The 24,532-nt window shown below is 44.5% G+C and overlaps 1 protein-coding gene across 1 annotated transcript in view; it reads left to right on the top strand.

Annotated features, from left to right (window-relative positions):
* Positions 1-24,532, top strand: part of LOC147734929 (matrix metalloproteinase-17-like) — a 173,475-nt gene that overhangs the window by 32,311 nt on the left and 116,632 nt on the right. The window contains exons 2-5 of the mRNA XM_086953108.1: positions 13,824-13,956; positions 15,279-15,435; positions 16,282-16,565; positions 20,423-20,599. Coding sequence (XP_086809234.1) covers positions 13,824-13,956; positions 15,279-15,435; positions 16,282-16,565; positions 20,423-20,599 — 751 coding nt within the window. The remainder of the gene's footprint in view (positions 1-13,823; positions 13,957-15,278; positions 15,436-16,281; positions 16,566-20,422; positions 20,600-24,532) is intronic.

A 24,532-nucleotide genomic window follows, 5' to 3' on the forward strand; every position in this document is an offset into this window, starting at 1 on the left:
GGGGACCGCCACCCCACAGGGCTCAATGTAATTGCCATTGCAGGGGGCAGACTGCCCCCCCACAGCCCCGGGGACCGCCACCCCGGGTCTTATTTTTTTATTTAATAAAAAAAAACCTCTGTGGGGGGGGGGCTTGAACCCCCCACACGCCATGGGGACCGCCACCTCCCTGGGGCTCTAAATATGTAAATTGGGGAGCCCCCGCCCCGGCGGATGACCACCCCCTGGGGTTTTGAAGAAGGTGGGAGGGAGGCAGTGCGGCCCCCCTCCTGGAGCCCTCCAGGGCCCTGGGGACCACCACCCCCCAGGGCCGGTTCCTGCAGTGTCCCGGGGTGCCCACCCCCGGAATACTGTAGCTTGCCATGACAGGGTGGGAGTCTTGCAGTTCCCACCCTGCCATAGCAAACTGCTTTGCTATTTGGAAGAGAGAGCAGTGAAACCTGCTCTCTCTTCCAAATAGCAACGCAGATTGCTTTTCCACATGGGGAGCAGCATGTTAGCTGCTCCCTGTGTGGAAAAGCAATGCCGGCTCCCGCAGGAGGCGGGGAGCTGGCGGGACCGTGGGGTCCCGCAGGAGGTGGGGAGCTGGCGGGACCGTGGCAGCCCCCCTTCTTAAAAAAACAAAACTAGAAATACCGGCACGCGTCGGAGGCCACGCCCCCTCCCTGCTGCACTCTGCAAACACGCACCCTGGAGTGTTTGCATATGGGGAACGAATTCCCCTTGAATAATGGGGGTCCCTGGGGGCCAACTAGCCCACCAGGAACCTCCAGTATGCGCCAGGGGGGCTGCGTTGCAGAGAGGTGTTCTGAGGCCACGCCCCTTTTTACACCTCTCTAAAACACAACTCTGTGGGGTTTAGTGGAGGTAGCTGGTGGGCTAGTTGCACCCCAGGGACCCTCAGTATTCAAGGGGAGTTAATTCCCCAACTTAAAATGCACCATGGGACATGTTTGCACAGTGGTGAAGGGAGGGGGCGGGGCCTGAGCTCACATGTGTGCAAACACACCCTGTGGCGCGGTTTAAGTTGGGGAATAAATTCCTTGTCAATCCTGAGGGTCCCCGGGGGCCAACTACCCCCCAGGTACCTCCAGTAAGCGCCACAGAGCTGCGTTGCAGAGTGTTGTAAAAAGGGGTGTGGCCTCTGAACACCTCTCTGCAACGCAGTCTCCTGGCACATACTGGAGGTACCTGGTGGGCTAGTTGGCCCCTAGGGACCCACAGGATTGAGGAGAAATTAATTCTCTCATTTAAAACGCGCCACAGGGCATGTTTGCTGACATGTCACTTCAGGCCACGCCCCCTTCCTTCACCACTGTGCAAATGCGTGACGCGTTTTAAGTTGGGGAATTAATTCTCTTTACATACTGAGGGTCCCTGAGGGCCAAATAGCTCAACAGGTACTTCCAGTATGCGCCAGGGAGCTGCGATGCAGACAGATGTTCAGAGGCCACGCCCCTTTTTACACCTCTCTGCAACGCAGCTCTGTGGCACTTATTGGAGGTACCTAGTGGGCTAGTTTGACCTTAGGGACCCTTAGGATTAAAGGGAACTTAATCTCTCAATTTAGAACGGCCACAGGGCACTTTTACACAGTGGTGAAGGGAGGGGACGGTGCCTGAGGTGATGTGTGCAACACGCCCTGTGGCGCGTTTTAAGTTGGGAAAACAATTCCCCTTCAATCCTGAGGGACCATGGCGGCCAAGTAGCCTACCAGGTGCTTCCAGGAAGCGCCACTGCGCTGCGTTGCAGAGAGGCGGTGCAGGCCGTGCTCTTACATCTCTCTGCTACGCAGCTCTGTGGCGCTTACTGGATGTACCTAGTGGGCTAGTTGGACTCTAGGGACCCTCAAGATTGAAGGGGAATTATTTCCCCAACTTAAAAAGCGGTAGAGGGCTTATTTGCACAGTGGTGAAGGGAGGGGATGGTGTACGAAAGTGGCTCTATATATACTGGACTGAAGTGAAATCAGCCGAACTACGAATTCCGATTTACTCACCTGTTATCAGGATATACTTCAGTGCTGCATTTGTGAGCCCAGTACTGATCCTGAAAAGTAATTTTAACCATACTTACCAGTAACTTGAATTTCTTTACATAGGATATCATTGCATGCTTTTTTCGGAAAAAGTTTTTAAGTGTTGATGTAAGAAACTTAAAAATATTCACCTAAAGTCAGCCGAACTCTGAATTCCCATTTACTCACCTGTTATCAGGGGAGACCTAGGTGCTGCATCTTTTAGCTCAGCACTGACCCTGAAAAGTAATTCTAACCGTACCTAACAGTAACTTGAATTTCCTTACATAGGAATCCATTGTCTGGTTTTCACCAGAAAAGTTTCTATTTTCACAAACTACAAATATTCCTTAAAAATCGCCTGTATGACTTTAACGCATTCTTTCAACTGTTTGCAGGATCTACCACTGAGTAAGAAAAAGTAATGATAACACTACTTACCTGCTAAGTGAATTTCCTTCCGTAGGCTAACATTGACTGGTTTCACTTGGAAATTCTTTTGTGTGTGGAGTTTTGGAACTTTAAAATATTCCTATAAAATCAGCCGAACTACGAATTCCGATTTACTCACCTGTTATCAGGAGAGACCTCAGTGCTGCATCTTTGAGCCCAGTACTGATCCTGAAAAATAATTCTAACCGTACTTACCAGTAACTTGAATTTCCTTCCATAGGATATCATTGCCTGCTTTTTGCTGAAAAAGTTTCTAAGTGTTGATTTTTGAAACTTACAAATATTCCTCTAAAATCAGCCGAACTACGAATTCCCATTTACTCACCTGTTATCAGGAGAGACCTCAGTGCTGCATCTTTGAGCCCGGTACTGATCCTGAAAAGTAATTCTTACCATAATTACCAGTAACTTGAATCTCATTCCATAGCCTAACATTGACTGGTTTCACTTGGAACTTCTTCTAAGTGTGGAGTTTTGGAACTATATAATATTCACCTAAAATCATCCTAACAACGAATTCCGATTTACTCACCGGTTATCAGGAGAGAACCCAGTGCTGCATCTTTTAGCTCAGCACTGACCCTGAAAAGTATTTCTAACCGTACTTACCAGTAACTTGCATTATCTTCCATAGGAATCCATTGTCTGGTTTTCACTAGAAAAGCTTCTGTGGGCCCGATTCACAGAATGAACTTAAGACTAAATCCTAAACTTACTACTATTTGGTATTCACAGAATGCACTTACTACTTTCGGGATTCACAGAATTAACTTAATACTTTCGGTATTCACAGAATAGATTTAAGACTACTAACTTTACGTCCGCACTCGGGCCGGAAATTCCGGCCCGGATGCGGAGCTTCCGGCTTGGGGCGGCGCTTGCGGCCCAGAGGCGGAGCTTCTGGCGTGGAGGTGGGGATTTAGCCATGGCTAAAATCTCCACCTCTGGGCTGCAAGCTCCGCCTCCGGGCCACAAGCTCCGCCCCAAGATGGAAGCTCCGCCTCCAGGCCTGAAACGCCGCCTCCGGGCCGGAATTTCCGGCCCGAGTGCGGACGTAAAGTTAGTAGTCTTAAATCTAGTCTGTGAATACCGAAAGTAGCAAGTTAATTCTGTGAATCCCGAAAGTAGTAAGTGCATTCTGTGAATACCAAATAGTAGTAAGTTTAGGATTTAGTCTTAAGTTCATTCTGTGAATCAGGCCCTAAGTGTCTGTTTTCCCAAACAAAAAATATTCCTTAAAAATCGCCTGTATGATTTAACGCATTCTTTCAATTGTTTACAGGAGATGCACCACTGAGTAAGAAAAAGTAAGGAAAACACTACAGACCTGCTAAGTGAATTTCCTCCCATAGGATAACAATGGTGATTCTATGTGAAAACATTTCTTTCTAAGTGTCAACTTTTAAAATACAATAATATGCCTTAAAAATCACTACTGTAACCAAAACACTTTTACTCAACTGTTTAAAGGAGATGTCACAGGACTGAATCTAGGATCCAGTCCTGTGGTTAGAAAAGTAATCCATAAAGTAACTAATTGCATTGAACCAGAAATTCACATTGAGTTCAATGTTGCATTGTGTTTGAAATTGTGTTGCCCATTGTAACTACTGTACTTAAAAATCTATTGCCTATTTGCAAAGTATTTAAACTAAAGTAATTTATTCTGAGAAAATATATTTTGTAATGTGATGTATAATGTAATTATAATGTAATTTAAAAATAAAATATCTAAAAATAAATAGTTAACAAAATTTAGTAAATTAGTATCAAAAAAATAAATATAACAATTAATACATGTACAAATTGTCATTTACAAAGCCTTTGAAATGCACAGATAGAAACATAGGTTTCAAACATGTTATAGTTAGGAATTAGCATTTAAAAAAACCTTTGAAATTCACTGAAATAACCATAGGTTTCATACATGTTATAGTTAGGAATTAGCATTTAAAAAACCTTAGAAATTCACTGAAAAAACCATAGGTTTCAGGGGTGTTATAGTTAGCTAGACATTTCACTCGTACAAAGCCATTGAAATTCCTCTGTTATAGTTACTTCTATTAACTATAACTCGTGCGCCCGCAATCCACTGCTGATGATGTCACATATTACATCATTCATGACATGGTCAGTGACATCACTGATGACATCACTGATGACATCACGGATGCCATCTCAAATGACATCACTGATGGCATCATCCAGTGAATGTGGTTTGGTTCGTTATTTAAATATGTATTGTATATATAGCAATCTGCATTGAAGAATGAGAGGATACATAAAAATCTGGTTGGAGGATTTAGTAGCAGTGTGATTGACTATTTACTTGACTAATTTATAGTGTCTCACTAAATATATTGGATAGTGACTAAAGTGTGTGAATATCTGTATCACTTTGTCAGTTGTTGTGTAAACTGCTGAACCAGTTGGTTACTAGCTACGTGAAAGTCTATATTAGATATTGATTAGTTAACTCAGTATTTGTATGGGAGAGTGAATGTGTGTGTGGTTCATTGGGGGTGTGTGACTACCCAAAGTTGTGTTAATAGTTGATTTAATAGGTATATGACGTTAAGATTACATGTTATAACAGTTGTTTGGGTGCATTACTATCTTTATGGGTGTGGTGATGAGCAAATGTATCTCTCAATGGTACATGTCCAACAAGCTAGAAAAATAAAAGGCAGTGTATGTGACAGCTGTTGTATATAAATAAGTATACATAAGACCACCCCCCTAACTCCAACAGTACACAGCCTACACCTAATCCCCGAATAAGTAGCATTTTTTCCAATTTGACCCCAATAACCCTGAACAACACCACAGCCCTAGCCCCTCCTCACATCTACTCGGTACATGCCTCTCCGCCTCCCTCTATTCCCCCGTCCCTATAGCCATCCCTGCTAGTCTCACTATGTCGACTCAGGCTATTGTAACCCCCCAAGCCCCATCCCTGGCCCACCCACCCCTCCCCTACCCCCAGACCAAACAATAAGCACACAACCATCACTAGATCCGAGACTTGATGACATTTTGCTTTCATTGCAAAAAGTTAAAGATGACCACCAAATTCTATAGGACCTGATTTTACATCCACCTAAGATTAGGTGGCATGATAAGGATTAAAATACAAACTTCCATAGTAACCTCTCCCCATACCCCTACAAGATGCAATCACCATCCCGAAGCATTTGCCCACAAGATGGAGAACAGTACCTTACCCCAATGCCACAACACGACCAGTCTGAAGGAAGTATCCTCTATCAACCAAAGATATTTACTCCCTACTCTGCTCCTGTGATCTCCCACATCCCACCCATAACACAGAGTGCTCAGACAACACAAATAAATATTGCCTAATCCAAACGAAACCCTCTAATCCACACAGAGCTCCAAAGCCCAACATTAGAGGAATAACGAATGACAATCTTACGCGAGTCCCCCTCACACAAGAACCTCTAGCTCCCATCAAGTCCCATCTCCGAATGTATACTACTAAACTATAGATCAGCCTCAAGACATGCTGCTGATATAGCTGATCTTTTACTCACTCATGAACCTGACCTCTTAATTTTTACTAAAACCTGGTTAAATGAATCGTCTACGCCTATCCTCAATATTCTGGTCCCCCCAAACCATGACATCACCAGATTAGACAGAACTGATAGACCAGGGAGCAGCATTACCTGCATACATCGAAGCAGTCTCTCAGTGAACCGATCTCATTCACTGGTATTATCCTCATGTGAATACCTCTGATTTGATATCACAAGCAACAACAAGCCAGTTTGTTCTGTGCACACATTCTACCATCCTCCAGTTGACAACCTCCCTTTCATTGAACAATTCATGGATATCGTGACTACAAATACAGGACAACAAAGTACAAAAATATTCTTCGGAGATCTCAATCTTCATTGGAGCTGCCCTAACGACTCTACGGTTAATAGCCTCAAAGCATTCCTCACGGACTACGACCGTACCCAAATCTGCAACAGCCCCACACATGACAAGGGTTATGTTTGTTATGTTATGTTATTGGTTCTTATACCGCGCACAGCTGCCCCAGCAAAGGGGCGTCCTGGCGCCAGGAGAGATAAACACAACATCACAGAACGCAGCAAAGTCAGGAAAAATTAATTAAAAAGAAAAGTTTTGATGGAACGTCTGAATAGCAGTAAATCCTCCATAGCTCGGATTTCACTGGGAAGAGAGTTCCACAATTTGGCCGCCACTACCCGGAAGGAGCGGCCACCCATCCTGCTCAGCAGAAAGCGTGGAACAACAGTCAAATTCTGACCTATCGATCTCAAGGATCGAGAAGGAACATATGGGGTCAGTAAATTCCTCAAAATAGGTGGAGCCATACCTTTCAAAATTTTAAAAGCTAGGCAGAGCACCTTGAACTCGATCCGGCGAGCGACAGGCAGCCAGTGGAGCGATTGCAATGCTCTAGACGCCGAGCAACGACGAGGCAATCCTAGTACCGCTCTAGCGGCGGCATTCTGCACTCGTTGTAGCCGCATGAGTTCTGCCTTGTTCGTACCTGCTAGTAAGACACTGGCATAATCTATCCTGGATAGGATCGAGGCCTGGACTACAAGCTGTCTAGTGGGGGCATCAAAAAATTTAAGCACCGGCCTGATACCCCTGATTATGCCAAAACAGGAGGCAGCCACCCTCTTAGTTTGGCAGATGAAGCTCAATGTAGGGTCCAGCCATACCCCGAGATTTTTTATCTCAATGGCAGGAGAAGGAATCGTTCCTAGCTCGGGGGCCACCAGTTGTCATTCCACCATCCAGGTTGCTTACCCACCACCATCACCTCGGTCTTCTTTGTGTTCAATTGGAGGCAGTTTAGGTTCATCCAATTGGCCACAGCACGTAGCCCCTCACAGAAGTTGAGGGCGTCCACAGCTGAGTCCCCACTTAGTGTGACCGCCAGCTGCGTGTCGTCCGCATAGGACACCATTGTCAGGCCCCAGCGTTTGACTACCGCAGCCAGCGGGCTCACATAAAGGTTAAAAAGAGTGGGGCTCAAAGATGAACCCTGTGGGACTCCCAGGGTGAGCGGGTGAGAGGTGGATTTGCCAGGTGGTATCGCAACCTGAAAGGATCTGTTAGTGAGGAAAGAGCGGAACCATCCTAGAGCCGAGCCCCTAACCCCAGCTTCAGCTAATCTCCGCAATAGGATCTCGTGGGACACCGTATCGAAGGCGGCACTCAGGTCTAACAACAAGAGTGCCGCTGTTCGTCCGGTGTCCAGCACGGAGCGCAGATGTTCAACCATGTATAACAAGGCAGTCTCCGTGCTGTGGCCTGCACGGAATCCATTTTGCGTGGGATCCAAGATGTTAGCTTTGGCGAGATGGTCGGCCAGGATCCTATTCACGTGGGCTTCGGTGATTTTAGCAGGCCACGGCAGCAGTGAGATGGGGCGATAGTTCTCGGGTTTTACAGGATCTAGGGTAGGCTTTTTTAGGATGGGGGTAACTACCGCTTGCTTCCACTTGGTGGGCACCATCCCTGAGGTCAGAGACATGTTAATAAGGGCCAACAAAGGAGAACGACATATTGCCTGCATGTTTTTGAACTGAGTCGGTATGAGGGGGTCTGCTGGGGAGCCAGATTTAATTTTTTGGCTCAATAGATCGAAACCCTCCTCGGAAAGGGGGGCCAGCATATCCAAAGTTGGAGCATTGCCCTGTGGACCGACATCTAAGTCCGAGTGGTGCACGGCAGTTGGGAAGGTGCGATAGATTGTATGCACCTTTTGGACGAAGAAAGAGGCCAGACTCTCACAATGAGAGTCTGTACAGATTTCTGCAGCAGAGGCCCTCTTAGTCGTCAGGTCTTTTAGGACCTTGAAGATAAGTTTAGAGGGGTTAGGGCTATTCCGGAACTCCTGCGCATAATATGCAGCCCGCGTTCGGGAGACCGCTCTATGATATGCCTTGGATACAGTAAGGTAGCAGGATTTGCGCACGGGATCATAGGCTTTCCTCCATTGCCTTTCCGCTTGCCTGCACTCTCTCTTGAGAGACGCCAAGGTCTCATCATACCACGGGCTATGCGCCTTAGTACGGCACTTGGAACGTACCAAGGGGATAAGGGAATCCAGGGCCATTTCAATCCAAATGCAGAAAGAGTCATACCCTCCGTCGACATCCGAAAAGGTAGGCAAGGGAGTCTTTCCAAGTAGGGAATGAAAATCTTCTAGTTTTAGTTTGCTCCACTGGCGAGAGAAAGAGGTTTTGTTCTGTGCCACAAAGATAGGGTCTGTCACAGGAATAGCTGCCTTCACCAGCATATGATCAGTCCATGTCAACGGGACAGGTGGGTACAAAATTATGTCCTCTAAGGTGGTGAAGAACGGGTCCAGAGTATGGCCGCCTGAGTGGGTAGGGGATAACACTCTTTGTAGGAGCTGCAAGGCTTCTAGGTCGGCTAGGCAGCTCTTGATAGCAGGTTGGGAAGTGCAATCAAAATGCAGATTGAGATCACCTACCACATTAAAATTAGCACAGCCAAGCGCTTCTATGCTAATGACATCCGGGAGAGCGGCTCTAAAGGCGGCATCGCAGCCCGGAGGCCGGTATATTAGGAGACCTGAGAAGCTGTAACAATGGGAAAGAGAAATTCTAAAACGGGCACATTCGCAGCCCAGGAGTTTTAGTTCTTTCCATTCGCAGGGAAAACAACGTTTCACAGCCATCGCAATGCCACCCCCTCTTGAGCCGCGATTAAGAGTGGCCACAGTATATTCTGGGGGGAAAGCGAGATTTAAAATCGCGATGTCAGCATCCTGAAGCCAGGTCTCCATCAAGAAGAACACATCAGGGGAATCGTTAGTCACAATATCAAGGATCTCCGCCTGGTGTTTGACCAGAGATCTGACATTTAGGCTATAAATACTCACAGTGTTCACCCCAGACGGGTTAGTCATCCGGGCGGAAGATTCTAAAGAGCGGCTGCGAGAAGGGGGGGGCAGACACCAACAGCAGTGGGTGCACCGGTAAGGACCCCTTAACGGCGAAACAAGCGGAAGAGAGCAGATGGGAATTTGATAGTTCAATCCTAGACTTGGTTATTTCCAATGCTGACTCAACTCGAAACGATCCTCTCCAGTGATTGGTCTGACCACCATTCCATCATATTCTTCATTAATGAAGCAGTAAAATTATAATCAGCCCAACCCTACAACCTAAAATGTGGAAAAGGAACCTAAATAAGGCCAGCGCGGATTTACTCACATTCTCTTATTTCAACCTCTTGCTTCCCCCTGAAGACCTATCTGATGTTCAAGCTCTGACTAACCACTACTTTAATTATATGACTATATGGTAATAGAAACAGTTGCTTCGCTACAACTGAAGAGGCTCTCCACAAAAGATTCCAAGCCATGGTACGACGACAGACTCAATGAGGATAGACTTTCCTTAAGATTAATTTAACATCGAGGTAGATCATTACCGTCACCTGACCACCTTAAGCTGTTAAGAGCTACCAGAAACTCCTACTATAAAAATATCAGAAGGTCAAAAGCAAACCTTCAAAGGAATCAGTTAGACCAAACCAAAAATCGACTCAAAAAACTATTTGAATTAGTCAAAGCACAATCAAATGGCCAATGTAAATGTAAATGTAAATGTAGGTATACTTATATAGCGCAACCTGTCACCACAAAGGGCATCCTGGCGCTTGCCTAGGGAACCCGTCCTGGTATTCCCCTGTGAGAAGCCCTGACAGGGTGTCCACAGGGTGAAAGTCAGGCATCCCGCCGCGAGGGGCCGTTGTGGAGATTAAGCAAGCTATTGCCCAGAGTCGCAGAGTGTGAACCCGTGAGTCAAGGAGGCACCGGGACGAGAATTATCGAGTCCGTGGAATTTTTAGCCCAAGACCTGCCGGGGCGGGGAATTGAACCCTGGTCCAGGACCGATCTCAGATTCCGGGTCTGCCGCCTCTAACCCCTGAGCCACACTTCTCCACAATCAAATGGCCTACCATACACCCCTCAAGTTGGACCGAGCACACTACCCAGCTGTGAAGAACTTGCCTCTTTCTTCATTGAGAAGACAGAAAACATGAAGATGGACCTGCATAAGGCCTTAGTAAATCATACTGACACCCACAAAGACACCACATATTCCTCTCTAGCAACCCTTAACATATGCACACCAAAGTTTGCCCTAAAAAATAAGGCTGTATTGTCCTAATTCAAAATTTCCAGTGAAGACGCAATCTTAAAAGTGTTCACGTCATTGAACCCCTCTAACCACTTCATAGATTCTCTTCTCGCAAATTACTCCAGCTTTCGTGGAGGGCACAGTACTGAGTGTGCTATGATCCACATAGTGGATGATGCACTAAAAATCATAGACCAAAACGAAGCCTGTCTGCTAATACTGCTCGACCTATCTTCAGCATTTGACAGCGTCAAACATGACTATCTTCTGGACCTCCTGAAATATAGAACAGGCTTATCTGGATCTGTACTAAATTGGTTCACCTCTTACCTTCAAAATAGATTCCAAAGATTCAAGACCAATCAATCATTATTAATGGCCGTTCCAGTCACATTACATTAGTAGTCCAGCAGGGCTGATCCCTCTCACCTACACTTTTCAACCTATTCATGAAACCACTAACCAATATTCGCCGCTCCCCAAACATCCACTATCACATGTACGCAGACAATAAACAACTATACTTAAAGGTCACTTCTCTGGAGGACATCCAATCTCTCAATTTAGCTCTACAAAAACTCAGATTTGACTGGCTGAAAATCACCTGAAACTAAACACCCACAAGACTGAATTCCTCCTAATTGCGCCACCCAACCAAACAACCATCATACAAGAATGGCTTAAACAATTAACAGCGCTCAAATGCCATCCTCAAATTATTGAATCAGGGAAATTGCTGGGATTAACACTTGACAGGAATCTAAACATGCAGAAACATATCAGTGCCGCAACAAAAGGAGCAAACATACAGATGAATATTATGAGAAAATTATAACCCTTCCTTCCAGAAAATTACTTCAAATTGGCAGTACAAGCCCTAGTACTAGACTATAGGAGTGCAAATCTTTGTGGACTTCCCAGATCTGCAACAGCCCCTCTAAGAGCCTCACTCAATGCAGTGGCCAAGCTCATCATGGGTTCCAAAAGAAACTGCCACATTTCCCCTGACCTTAGAGCTCTTAACTGGCTACCACTCGAAGCAAGAATTCAACTAAAATCGTTTGGATGACTCACAAAGCCCTTCATCACAATACCTTGAGTTATCTAGCCCTGAAACTAGTGCTCTCATGTGGTAACAGATCCTACAGAAGTTCCAGCAATCTTCTTCTGAAACCGCAACGATTTGCCAAAAAGAAAACATACAACCGGGCCTTTTCTGGAATCGCTCCTAGGATATGGAATGCACTGCCCCCAGAAAACAGACTGAATACCTCCACTGCTTCTTTCAAGAAAGAAGCAAAGTCTCTACTCATGAGTAAACTCACATGAACAATGTATCTAACCCTCATAACGGATGTTTGTATAGCAAGACATAATTATGGCATACAGAGTTCTTTTGTTCATCTTTCTTCCCTTGTAAAATGCTCTGATACCCACAAGGGTCATGTTCGCACTATATAAAACCTTGAAAATAAATAAATAAATAACATAAAATGCATTCAAAGGGAAGATGTCAGCACGTCTCACCAAGAGGTTGTAGTAACATTCATCCCAAGGGGTGCAGTGTCTAAGAAATGTATAAAAAGCAATGTGCATCAAGTAACAATGAGACCATAATAGGAATTCAAAGATCACTATAACAAAGTGATATTTTGATCTTACACTAATATTCCTTTTAGAAAAGTGCACATTTGTGCGTTTGAATCACATTGGGACAGGTGTATTGGCCAAACTGCAATAAGCTTTTAATTCCACTTCACATCTCCAATCATTTTTCTCCATGTGTATCCAGGTCTCATATTGCTCCTTGAGGCTCTAGTCTACTTTCTCTTTTCTCTTCTCATCTCCCTATTTCTGTCCCCCTACCTCTCACGCCGTCTTTCTTTTTGCTGCTGCTACTGTCTACATTCCCCTTCCTGTCTCTCCTGCTCTTACTTGCTTTTTCTATTTACTCCCCTTTCTTTCTCATCTTCTACTAGCCTTTTCTAGAACCTCTTCTCTCTATCTTCTCGGTACTTCTCAATAAGTTTTTATTCTTTCCCTAGCCTTCTTCATGGACCATTGATGGCAACTTAAACTTTCTTTTGGCTGTGATGGCCATGAGCAGCCACTGCCACCTTTCTTTGGCCATTGTGCTTTTCGCTGTTCCTCAGTTCAAGAAGCCTACCATCCTGGGGGCCTTCTGGAACTGAAGCAGTCCCCTACGATTGTGGAACAAAGACATTAGTGCAATGTGGCCATCATATCCATGGAGCTTGTTGGCCATTCTTGTTGGACAGGACATCTGGCTGCATGGATTTGGTGGGATTTAACTGCTTTAGAACAGAGGACGACCTGTTGATGTCAAATGCACTACTTTTAGTTTCCGGTTAAAACACCAGAAACATTTTCTTTTCCAAAATCAATGAAGGGACATGATATGCTTTCCATGAGTCCAGAGTGTGATTTATTTTTGTTTTTCTTTATTACGTAGCATGCTCTGAGCACTTATGTCACACCAAAACAAAATGGAAAGCACACTGTGCTAACATAATCTATGGGAATCCACATATATCCTAAAACACAGCATTCCTGTACTTCTCCTCAAGACAATATTACCTCACTTGTGTGGCTGGGCTGTCACCTGTGGAAGGAAAGAACCCAAAACACAAGAAGGAAACATCAAGATTTTGCCTTGCAAATTAAAGCTAGGGCATGGTCCACACTCTGCAAAACCTGCCAGGCCCAGACATTTCTAAAAATAAGACACCTAAGGTATTGACTTACTTACTACTTTTGGTATTCACAGAATGAATTTATTACTTTTGGTATTCACAGAAGTTAGGATTTTGTCTTAAGTTTGTCTTAAGTCTGTCTTAAGTTTGTCTTAAGACAAACTTAAGACAAAATCCTAACTTCTGAGAATACCAAAAATAGTAAGTGCATTCTGTGAATACCAAAATAGTAGTAAGTTTAGGATTGAGTCTTAAGTTCATTCTGTGAATTGGGTCCATTGTGTATTTTTTTTTTTAATCTGCAGTTGGGTAGAAATCACGTGCCACTGTCTAGGGCAATACCTACTGCAGATTCACCTCTGTTTGTAAGACAGTTTGGTTTGGTGGTTGAGTAAAACAATATTGATTATGGCTCTCATCATCCTGTTCTCTTTCTCCTCTTCTACCCAGGATTGGCTGACACGCTACGGTTACTTACCCCCACCAGATCCAGCAACTGGCAAGCTGCAGACCTGGGAGGCAGTCGCAGGAGCTATCCGCAGCATGCAACTCTTTGCTGGAATCAATGAGACTGGAATAGCAGGTAGGCAAACTGTATGCAATCAAGGAATAACATTCAATTGAGGCCCTGAAGCCAAGAGAACAATATCTGAAGAACACTGGATGGGCAATCACTCCCTCCATCCAGTTAGACTGTGCAGCTCTGCAGTTTTTATACACCAAGACTTGTAATTCTTGCTGTATCAGAGCTTCAGACACTCTAACACAGATGAAAAGAATGCTTCGGTTCTAAATCTGGGGCACCGTTATGAGGCATGCTGACACTCTGGCACAGTTGGAAAGTTTGCTGATACTGTGGTCGAGGTAGACTTTAAAATGACACTCTGGCACAGCTGGGAGAAATTGTAACATTCTGGAACAGTTGCAAAGTATGCTGGCACTATGGTTCGGGTAGGAATTATGCAAACACCTAGCACAATTGGTGGGTATACTGACATTATAGCACAAATTGGGTGTATGCAGAAATTTTGGACCAGATGCAAGCTATACTGACATTTTAGCTATAGTTGGGAGACAGTCTTAAACTATCATGGTTTGATTACGAATTTAAAGTACTTTAGACAAACTACCTGGTATTGCACCAAACAGTAGGAATAGTTGTAAACTGTGGGCCTCATTTATGAGATTTTGGCGAAGGGCTGCGCTACGTCAAAAGAAAAGGGTATGAAGGTACACCTTTCTGGAAAAAATAAATCAATTGAGGCGATTTCTTCTTTCCATGTGTGCTGCAGAATGCAGCACACACAGAAAGAAGACAAATCTGAAGATAAATGAAAACATTTCTTGTCGTTGAGCCTCTCTAAAGCCACCCCTGGGTTGGTGTTAGAATCTGATGCATTCTCAGGTTTACGATTACTTGTAAATCTGGGAATACTTCAGATTCCTTGGGTTTTGCTCGGGAGCACCCACAGCAACACCCATATAATGCACCTTTCACACATTGTTCTGCGTGAAAGGTGCACATATTTACAAGGCCATGTAAATTAAGCCTTGTAAATATATTGTGGCACATTGCGCCACTGGAGCATCAAAAAAGTGACGCACCGGCTGAAGGCAGGTGAAGCAAGCTGGAAGATGGGTTGATGGAACTGGAGGTTTAAGGGGAGATTAGACAATTCTGAGAGTGGGTCTTATAGCTTTGGACTGTAAATTACATACAAAAACAGCTGTGTTCCAGTCTACATTGTATTGCTGCAGTAGATCTGGGATGCAGCCAAATATTGTGGAGTAGTCGACAGTAGCACAAATGAGTGGTTTAATTCATCAACTCAGATATACTTGAGAGGAGTGGTGCACACAGCTGAATCTTGAGTAAGAACCTCATTGCCTACCTCTCCAACACAGATGATGCCACGCTAGCACTGATACGGATGCCTCGCTGCTCGCTGCCAGACCTGCACGATGCAGTTTCAGAGGAGAAGGTCCGCATAAGGCGCTCAGGTGTCGCGAGAGCAGGAAGAAGTGTTGGATCCGCATGGACTAAGAAAAATTTATCATGGAAGTAGGTGACTCATCCCAGGAGGCTGTCAGCCCCTTTCTAACCCTTTTCATCATCTCTGATTTGTGCATTTCCCCCTGCTAGCACCTCTCTTCGGCAGACAACCATTACAACTCAGTCATTACAATGTACTACCTTTACAACGCAGCTGTTACAACGCAACTACCTTTGCATTGCATGCCATTGCCATTACAATGCATGCCATTACAACGCATACCACTACAATGCATGCCATTACAACGCATACCATTACAATACATGCCATTACAACGCATTATAAGGTAAGTAATGGGGATTTTTTTAGGTTTAGGGTGGGTATGGGTTTTGGGGCAAATCGGTATAGTATTTTTACCCCTACACTATCCAACACTTACCCTACTATTGCACTCACTGGAGTGGGAATAGTAATTTTTACTCCTACACTATCCAACACTTATCCCACTGTTGCCCCAAAAGTATTATGCGTTGTAATGGTATGCATTGTAATGGTATGCGTTGTAATGGTAGTTTCTAAAAATGCGTTGTAATGGCATGTGTTGTAAAATCATGCGTTGTAATGGTAATTGCGAAGTAAAAACCACGTTGCAAAGGCATGCGTTGTAATTGTTTGCATTGTAACGTCATATATTCCCTCCATTCCCCCTCAGTGTGTCTGTCCTGGCACCAATTTCTAAGTGCTGGTTTCCTCTGTTTTCAGCCCTGCCTTCTTCCTGAACTCACTATAGGCACAGGTTATTCTTTATTGTTTAATGTTTTTTAATATGATCAATTTCCTTGCCCAGAATCATACCTCCATGTTTAATAGGGTACTTTTTGTTTGTCCTTATACCTTTCTTGACCTCCTCATAGGGTAAAGACATACCCACGCCACGCCCAGCTGAGCCGCGAAACAATGCGAGTGCTGATGTATTATGCACTGAAGGTGTGGAGCGAGGTGGTTCCCTTAACCTTCCATGAGGTTGGGGCTCGCAGCCCAGATATCTCCGTGGAGTTCATCAAATCAGATCACCAGGATGGATACCCCTTTGATGGGGCTGGGGGCATGGTGGCTCATGCCTTTTTCCCGGGGGATCCCCAGAGGGCAGGAAATGTCCACTTCGACAGCGAGGAAAACTGGACTTTCAGATCTCCAGGTTAGAGTTCTTGCTTTCTGTCTACCTCTCTATTTCTCTTTCTCTTGCTTTCACTCTCTCGGCTTAGCTCTTTGCCTCTTTATCCCCTTGTATGCTGGTGACGGAACCACTCCGTCACCAGCCACGGACGCGCTGTGCTAATGAGTGGTTCCGTCATGGCCCACCCGCCACGCCTGCGCGGCAGCCATTTCGCGCCTGCGCTGAGCGTTCTATTGACCGGGCGGGGCCGTGGCGGAACCACTCCGTCACAAGCACAGCTCGCCGGTGTCTCGTGACGGAGTGGTTCCGTCACGAGCATGGCGGCTCCGCACGGCCCCACCTCTCCCTAGCGCTGCGGCGGAATTACCGCCGCAGCCAAGGGGTTAAAGGCCTCTCTGTCCACACCTTTCAGTGATACTCTTGTTTCTAATGTAATATTCTCGCCCTCACACTCTCTGTCACTCTGTCTCTCTCTTTAGCACTCCATCTTTCTCATTTTACCACGTTCTGCCTCCCTCCATGTCCATTTATTTGCGTACTCATGATATTTCCATTTTTTTCCTCTCTGTTACTCTTATCATAAGTCTCTCCATAACTTACTTATGTATATGAATTTCATTTATTTATAACATTTCATGGTGTTGGAAAGTAAATAAAATTGGGGGTAAATACATCAGCGCACTATAAAAATGCTGTGGAAGAGGAAAGGAAAGAGCAAAGGGTAAAAGGTGTACACGTTATGAGGAGATGATATATGTCAGTATCTCAGACATTTTTACTATCAGGGCTTCAGTTAATCCCAATCTGGACACTGGTAAGGACAAAAACTCGAATATTCAGAATTATGAGCCAATAAATGAAAGCTTCCTACTGGTTGCATGCTTACTACTAACTTTGAATCAGTTTATATTTTCCCTTCATCATTTCCAGTGCCCCACCCTACTTACTCTAACAAATCCCCACTGGCTGCTCAGCATCCTGCTTTGCATTTAGATTAGAAAAAAATGTAAAGTATTAGGATTTCTACTGTCACCTCCAATGGCAGGTAGGAACGAGGCTCGATTTCCATTTGTAGGTCAATGAAGTAATTTTTACTTACAATTTAAAAAAAAATTAATTCCAAAAGGCAGAACAAAATACCAAATTTTAGGTCGTGGAACTTAATGAGGATAGGCTATGCTATATTTGTCAATAATGCAGAGAATAACAGGCATTTACCCATGTAGTCTGGGTGTGTAGCCGGAGACCACCTGGACGAAGGTGGGGAGCCACCTATGGGGGACCTGGACGTTGAGAAGCGAAAACCAGCAAGGAGCAGTGCTGAGCACCTCGCACATACCTGACGGGAGCACCACCCTGTTGCCTGAGCCTGCCGGTGCCCCCGCGATTGGAAGGATGGAGCTTTCAGCAGTCAGCCCTGAGCAGTATACATGCAAAGAGACCCGATTCAGGAGGGAGACTCCTGATTTCTGAAGCTAAAAATTACTTTATTTTGGCTATCACCTATCTAAAATTGCTCCTGCTTCAATAGAAGTCAATGGGGGTGAAAACATTCTCCCAAATCTTTTTCAAACTCTCCCGCTTTCCTTTTTGGCATGTATGCTTCACCTCTGCTGAGAATTGGTACCGGGGGGCCTCCCATTCACTGGGACGATAACAACATGCACGGGTGCATGGCATGAAGTGGGCATCCTGAGCTATACCTATTGCCATCTCCCACATCCTAGTACCAGGTACACTGAGACCGACGCTCTTGCCCCTTAAAGAAAAAAATATAGGACTATAATCCAGGAGCTAGCACCAGCCATTTTGAATGTGGGCATCAGGACTCCTTAGCAACAATTACTGCTGGCAACCACTAACCAAAGAAAGAGGATTTCACGATTATCCTTGCTGATGGCAGACATACTGTTAAATTGCACAGCGCAAGCAGAATCGGGACTCTTTAGACTGAAACAGAGGCACTGTGAGAGGGGGTGAAAAGGCTGGAAGGCTGCTGGTGGTGCAATTGGAGCAGGCACACTCTTGATCCATGATAGCAGTTATTAGAACTGCTCATAAAATACTACTCACTGACCCAGATGACATTCTCTGAGAATTCAATGCTTTCTAGGAACGCCTATATTCCTCGAGAACTTGGAATGCGCACAAGGGGAATAGGAGTTTGCGTGCAGACTCCCTTTAGCAACACTTACACAAGACCAAGCAACTATACTTGGGACAATATAAGTCATGAAGAAATAGCTCAGGCAATAGACTGCATTTCAATGGTGAAAGCGCTGGAAGATGATGGTATCCCAAAAGAATTTTACAAAATAACCAAACCTTTGATGATAACGTCACTGGGTAAAGTGTTCCGAGAAATCTCAAACAAGAAACGGAATTTCATAGGGCAGTGATCCCTCTGATACCAAAACCAGGAAGGGACATTCTCAACTGTGCCAATTACTGATATCCCTTATAAATACAGATATGAAGATCCTAGCGATGACCTTGGCCACTAGGTTCAAAACTTACATTCCCTTTAACTCCACCCTTAACAGGTGGGGTTTTGCCAGGTCGCTCTTCAGCGAACCACTTGAGAATGTTTTCCCACCTACTCTGGCAGGTTAAACAGGACAAATATGAAAAGATTCTTATTTCACTCAACGCTGAGAAGGCGTTGGACCATGTGGAGTGGTCATATTTGTTTAGAATCATGGAGGCAATGGATCTAGGGAACACATTCAGTGTACCTGTGACTGACAAATGGGACACAGCTATCTCGATTGAAATGAGGCTATTCGGCAAGAATCAGACATGTGTGGATGTCAATTTATCACCCGAGGATTGATGGTTTGGGCGCAAGTGTTAATCGAGTGGTGAAAGACCAGTTGCAATTGGTTATAAAGAATAGGATAAGTTGGAAATTGGTTTTAAGGAACATGCTGTAGTCAATGAGAACTACACACCCTTTAAGCACTGGAATGTCTCCATTCTTATTACTTAGGGGAAGAGTTGCAGGATGAACAGGGAATGGATAGAAGCAAGTTGGCATTGAGTAGTTGAGTGTAGTTGTTAATGTGAGAGATGATGCGCAGGAATAGATGCTGCACCATGTTTAAATTGAAATGTGGGGATTGCGTGAGGCTCAAAGAACCCATTTGGATGAAGAAGGGTTTATCTTGGTTCTTTTACCCAAGGGAGTGAAAGATAGTGAGTTACTGTTGCATGATGGGAACATATTTCAGTTTGCCTGGTAAAATGGCTGGCACGTGTTGGAAAGAATGTCAGAAAGCATTGGAGATGGAGATGGAAATCTCACCTTTTCAGATGTTGTCTAGCGGAAATCCAAAGTTAGGCGGGTTCCCGAGTGTCACAAGGAGTTTGCTTTATCCTGAGCTTCTTGTTACTGTTCCAATGTTTGTAACTCTCTTCGAATTGTCATTCCTTTTGGCTATCATGTTGCACATAGTTTGATTGTACTTGCGTACTTCCTTTAGATTTTATTCCTATTGTTTCAATTGTTCACAGTGGGTATCATCGTTCCTGTCTTGTGTTTTGAGTTTTCTTCTTTGTGGTATGGTTGATGCTCTTTTAGGGGGGAGATATGCCAGATTTGTGTTGGTATTGCATGACATTCCATGATCCATGATCTATCGCTGTTGAAAATATAGTAATAATCAATTTTAGCCAATTGCTGGTGCCTGGGCTGGTATGCTGGCACTTACCACAGTAAACTTTTCTTCACCTTGCTTCAGTCTGTCCTTCTAATGCTCTACGTTTTGCAGCTAATAATGTCTTCTCCCCCTAGTATTTGCTGCCTTCAACAGCAAATTTCAGATTCGCGTGACATGTTTCTGTCTCCCATTGGTCTCTGTTTCACTTTTCTCTTGCAGATGACCTAGGGACAGACCTGTTTGCGGTGGCGGTCCATGAGTTCGGGCACTCCCTGGGCTTGGCGCACTCCTCTCTGAAGCGCTCCATCATGCGCCCTTACTACCAGGGTCCGGTGGGAGACCCTTTGCAGTTCCAACTGAGCTCCGATGACAGGACTGAGATCCAGAAGCTCTACGGTGAGTAGAACCTGGCATGTGAAGAACTGCAAGCGTTCATTGAGGTTACATTAATCCAGGGACGCAATGATCTAAATACGGGAGTTGGTATTATGCTGGGTCTCGTGGCTTAGTGGACTAATGTGTCCATTGCAGGGGCCTGTGTTCGACCTCATTGTCACAGGTTCAAATACCGGCGGATCCACTCAGCATTTCATCCATCTGAGGTCGATTAATGAGTACCATTGAGTTGGGTAACAATACACATCTTTCGTTCAGTGCCAAGATACCTCTGGGTGAACCTGCCCTTCATCAAATACACATGTTATGTTATACTATTAAGAGGTGGCAGTAGGCAAAGAAGCTGTTTGGGGGATTGGAGTAGGGAATTTCGGATCTTAAATATCGTCGGGACACAATATCGTTACAACAATATTGAGGAACAAAATATGGACAAGTGCACAGAGGTAGGAAAGAATGTACTATCCTTAACTCCAAATCTGTATAACTTGATGATATATATACTCCAGAGTACGTATATGTGGAGTTAGGTATAGGAAATTGTTGTAAATAAGTTAGGTAGGCAGCAGGACACGTCTTCAGGTAATTAAGATGTATTTATTAAGTTAGACAAGATAAGACAGCAGAGCAGTAAAACCCCACTGCTGACCAGACCAACTGCCAGGGCTGGAATCAACAACGCACCAGATAGAACACACTTAGGTACTGTGGGAGATAGAGAAGGTAGGAACACTAAGAAAGGACTACAGACACTAAGTAGCCATATTGAACCAAGTAAGAATATACAACAGAAATGTTTAGAAACGTACCTTTCAATATTTCGTCCCTCAAAATTGTTATAATGGTTTTCTGTCCATCGAGATTCGGGACTCGATAATCCCAGCCTACATCTGTTTTGGGAAAAGGAAGCATTGAGGAAAGGCAAGAAAAAACAATCAATGGATGAGTGAGAAAGAGAAGTAGTGGATTGAGTATGGACAGAAGATGCTGGCTGTGAGTGTGGATGTCTGTCCGTGAGATCAGAAGATTCTGCAGCTGCGAATTAAAGTGGTTTGTCGCTTTGCTTCATATTTTCCATGTGACATTGGAATAGCAGATCATCTTGACGGCTGTTCCTGGAAACTGGCGCTGCCTCCAGTCTGAGGTCATCGCGCCTCTGGAGTGTAAAGTAGTTCTGGAAGTCAAGAAGGACTTTTTTTTTACATTGACCTCTATCATTTCTTTATCACCACTGCTTGTCTTGCCTAAATTTTTTCCGTTTGCACATCATCATTATAAAGCTGTAAGTAGTGCTGGCAGGAAGGAGAGGCACACTTCAACTAAAAATATACACCAGCTACAATAAGACTGTTCACATTAAGGTGGCACTTATTTCAATGTGTCATCATAAGACTGTGGTAGTAAATCACACCATCATTGTGGTAGAGGAATGGTGAGCAGAGGAGGCTTTCCTTTTTCACATAATGCAGCTACTTTCTGCCTCACCTCCCCTTTTCTGTGGCTGTCACTCACAGACTGCTGACAGAGTGCCTGAAGAGACAAGACAAGGTTCAATCACAAAATTCTCAGGCGAGGAAGTGCATTTCCACTGCTGGACTGTGACCCGGCTGTTAATAACTAAATTAAATTGATTTGAATTGAATAGCCTTTTTTATAGCGCAACAGCTGCGTCAGAGGATGCATCCCAGCGCTGACCAGCAGGTGATTTGTAGCCTGTTTTTGAAAAGCGCTCTTACCATTCTTAAATCAACTGGGATCCATGCCACAGCTTAGCTGCTAGAAGCCTGAAGGAGCGGCTGCACCTTAAGGACTTAAAGACTCTAGGTACGTGAAGTAGTCCCTGATTAGATGAGCGAAAGTCGATATGAACCCCCGTGAACTCAGCTGGAGAAGGGCGCTTGCCCACAAGCATATCCCCACAGGCCCAGAACAGACCTACGACTGATATAAACTTCTTGTATACTATCTCCTCCTTTCTTTCTTTTATTCTCTATCTTTCCCCTTTTCGTCCATTCTTATTCTTCTAGCAAGACAGTGGAAAAGGGGACAGCCAAAGATATATACCACTTACCTGTATCCTTGACAAGGACAGCCAGTTTTGGCTGTTACCCTTTAATGGTAAAGCAATGATAACTGTATGTATAACATTTAATAAAATAATTGGAAATAAAAAAAAACCTATTCTAAGATAAAAGGGTCCCTTTTTCTGAACCATCAGAAAGGTAATCAACAGGGTCTTGAATTTAAATTGTTCCTTTACTGCAGTTAATGTAGTTGTTTCAAACCGGCACAAACGGATTGTTTCTTTGGACAGTTTGTGGACAGTTGAAAATCAGCCGTGCAGCTGCATTTTAAACCATCTGTAATTTATGTATCAAATATACTGAGGCTTCAAGGTACGGTGAGGGGATATAATCTAATCGAGAAGTTACTCTAGAGATAGCACAATCTACTTCTGAGTCTGTGCTGGTAAAACCTTTTGAATCTTTTTTTAGAAATGTCAATGTGCCTAAACAGGTCGCTGTGGTTGCTCGAATCTGTGGCTTAAATGAGAGACTTGGAGCGAACTTTACTCCTACGTTTCTTACCACTGTAGATGGGACCACCCGTGGTATAGGATGGACTGCCAATAGTTGCCCAAAAAAGTAGCGCAGATTTTCTAGAGTTCGGCTTTAGACAGCTCCATTTCATCCATTTTGCCACATTAGAAAGACATCCCTGGAACCTCTCCACCAAAGAATCGTCGATCTGTTGAAACGACAGCATTAACTGAGTGTCGCCTGCATAGGACACTATATTGAAATGTCAGTGTTTTACCTGCTTTGGCCAAACGTCCCACATAAATATTTAATAAGGTTGGACTGATTTGGGAGCCTTGGGGAACCCCCTGGAGATGGACGACCTGCACCCTATCCACCAAAAAAGGATTGAAGCCCTTGTTTGTCTCTGCCGATCTCACCTGCTAGCTCCAAACATTAAAACAGATTACCGGGGGAAATGGTTTCAAAAGATGCTGATCAATCTAAAAGAATTACAACGCCTTTCTTCCCCAGATAGAGATTTGATTTGATAAGTTCTGAGACCTCCAGAAGGGCTAGCTCACTGCTGAACCCGGGGCAAAAAGCCGATTGTGTAGTATGCAATATGTTGCTTTACTCGATAAACTGGGGAGGCTGTTTGTTCAGCAGTGTTCACAGCTTTGCCCTCAAAGCTGGGAGCAGAGAAATTGGTCTACAATTGCTCCAGATGGAAGTTCAGCAGTTGACTTCTTCAAGCGAGGTGGGACCTGCACTGCTTTCCAATCACAAGGAACAGATCCTGATTCCATTGATTGATTAAACAGCTTATTAATTACTGCAGTCACCATTGAAACCACCAATTTAAGAACACAGGAGGGACACACGCCCAAGTCTGACCCTGGACCCTCATTAGAAATAGCTGATTTGGAATCACTCAAAGGAATAGGCTCAAAGGTGTTCAGTAACAGGCCATCCCTCAATGACCGACCATTAGGGTCATAGTCAGAAATGCAAACCTTCTTCCATCAAAATGGTAGTAAATGGACGCCACCTTCTTGTGGAAATCCTGAGAGAGATTGTCACACAAAGATTGGCTGCTGTGGATAGGAAGGATGGACCAATCTTAAAAATCTCTCTCAACTGAGCTTCCGTAAAAAACATCAAAACAGCACCAAGAAGTGATCAGATCATACCTGCGGTTGCAGCTTGTCCACTGTTAGGAAGGGGCGATTGGAGGAAAACTGTTCAAGTGAATGGCCTAACTTATGTGTGGGACCGCTTACTTTTTGTTGAAGATTTAGATCTGTCATTGCCTTCAACAAAGCACTAGTTGCAGGCAGGATCATCTATATGGACATTTAGATCACCCAATAACAGGAAATTAGAAAACTGCAAAAGAAAGGATGAGCCAACA

The sequence above is a fragment of the Lissotriton vulgaris genome, chromosome 1_2 (assembly GCF_964263255.1).
Source record: "Lissotriton vulgaris chromosome 1_2, aLisVul1.2, whole genome shotgun sequence".
Taxonomy (NCBI): Eukaryota; Metazoa; Chordata; class Amphibia; order Caudata; family Salamandridae; genus Lissotriton; species Lissotriton vulgaris.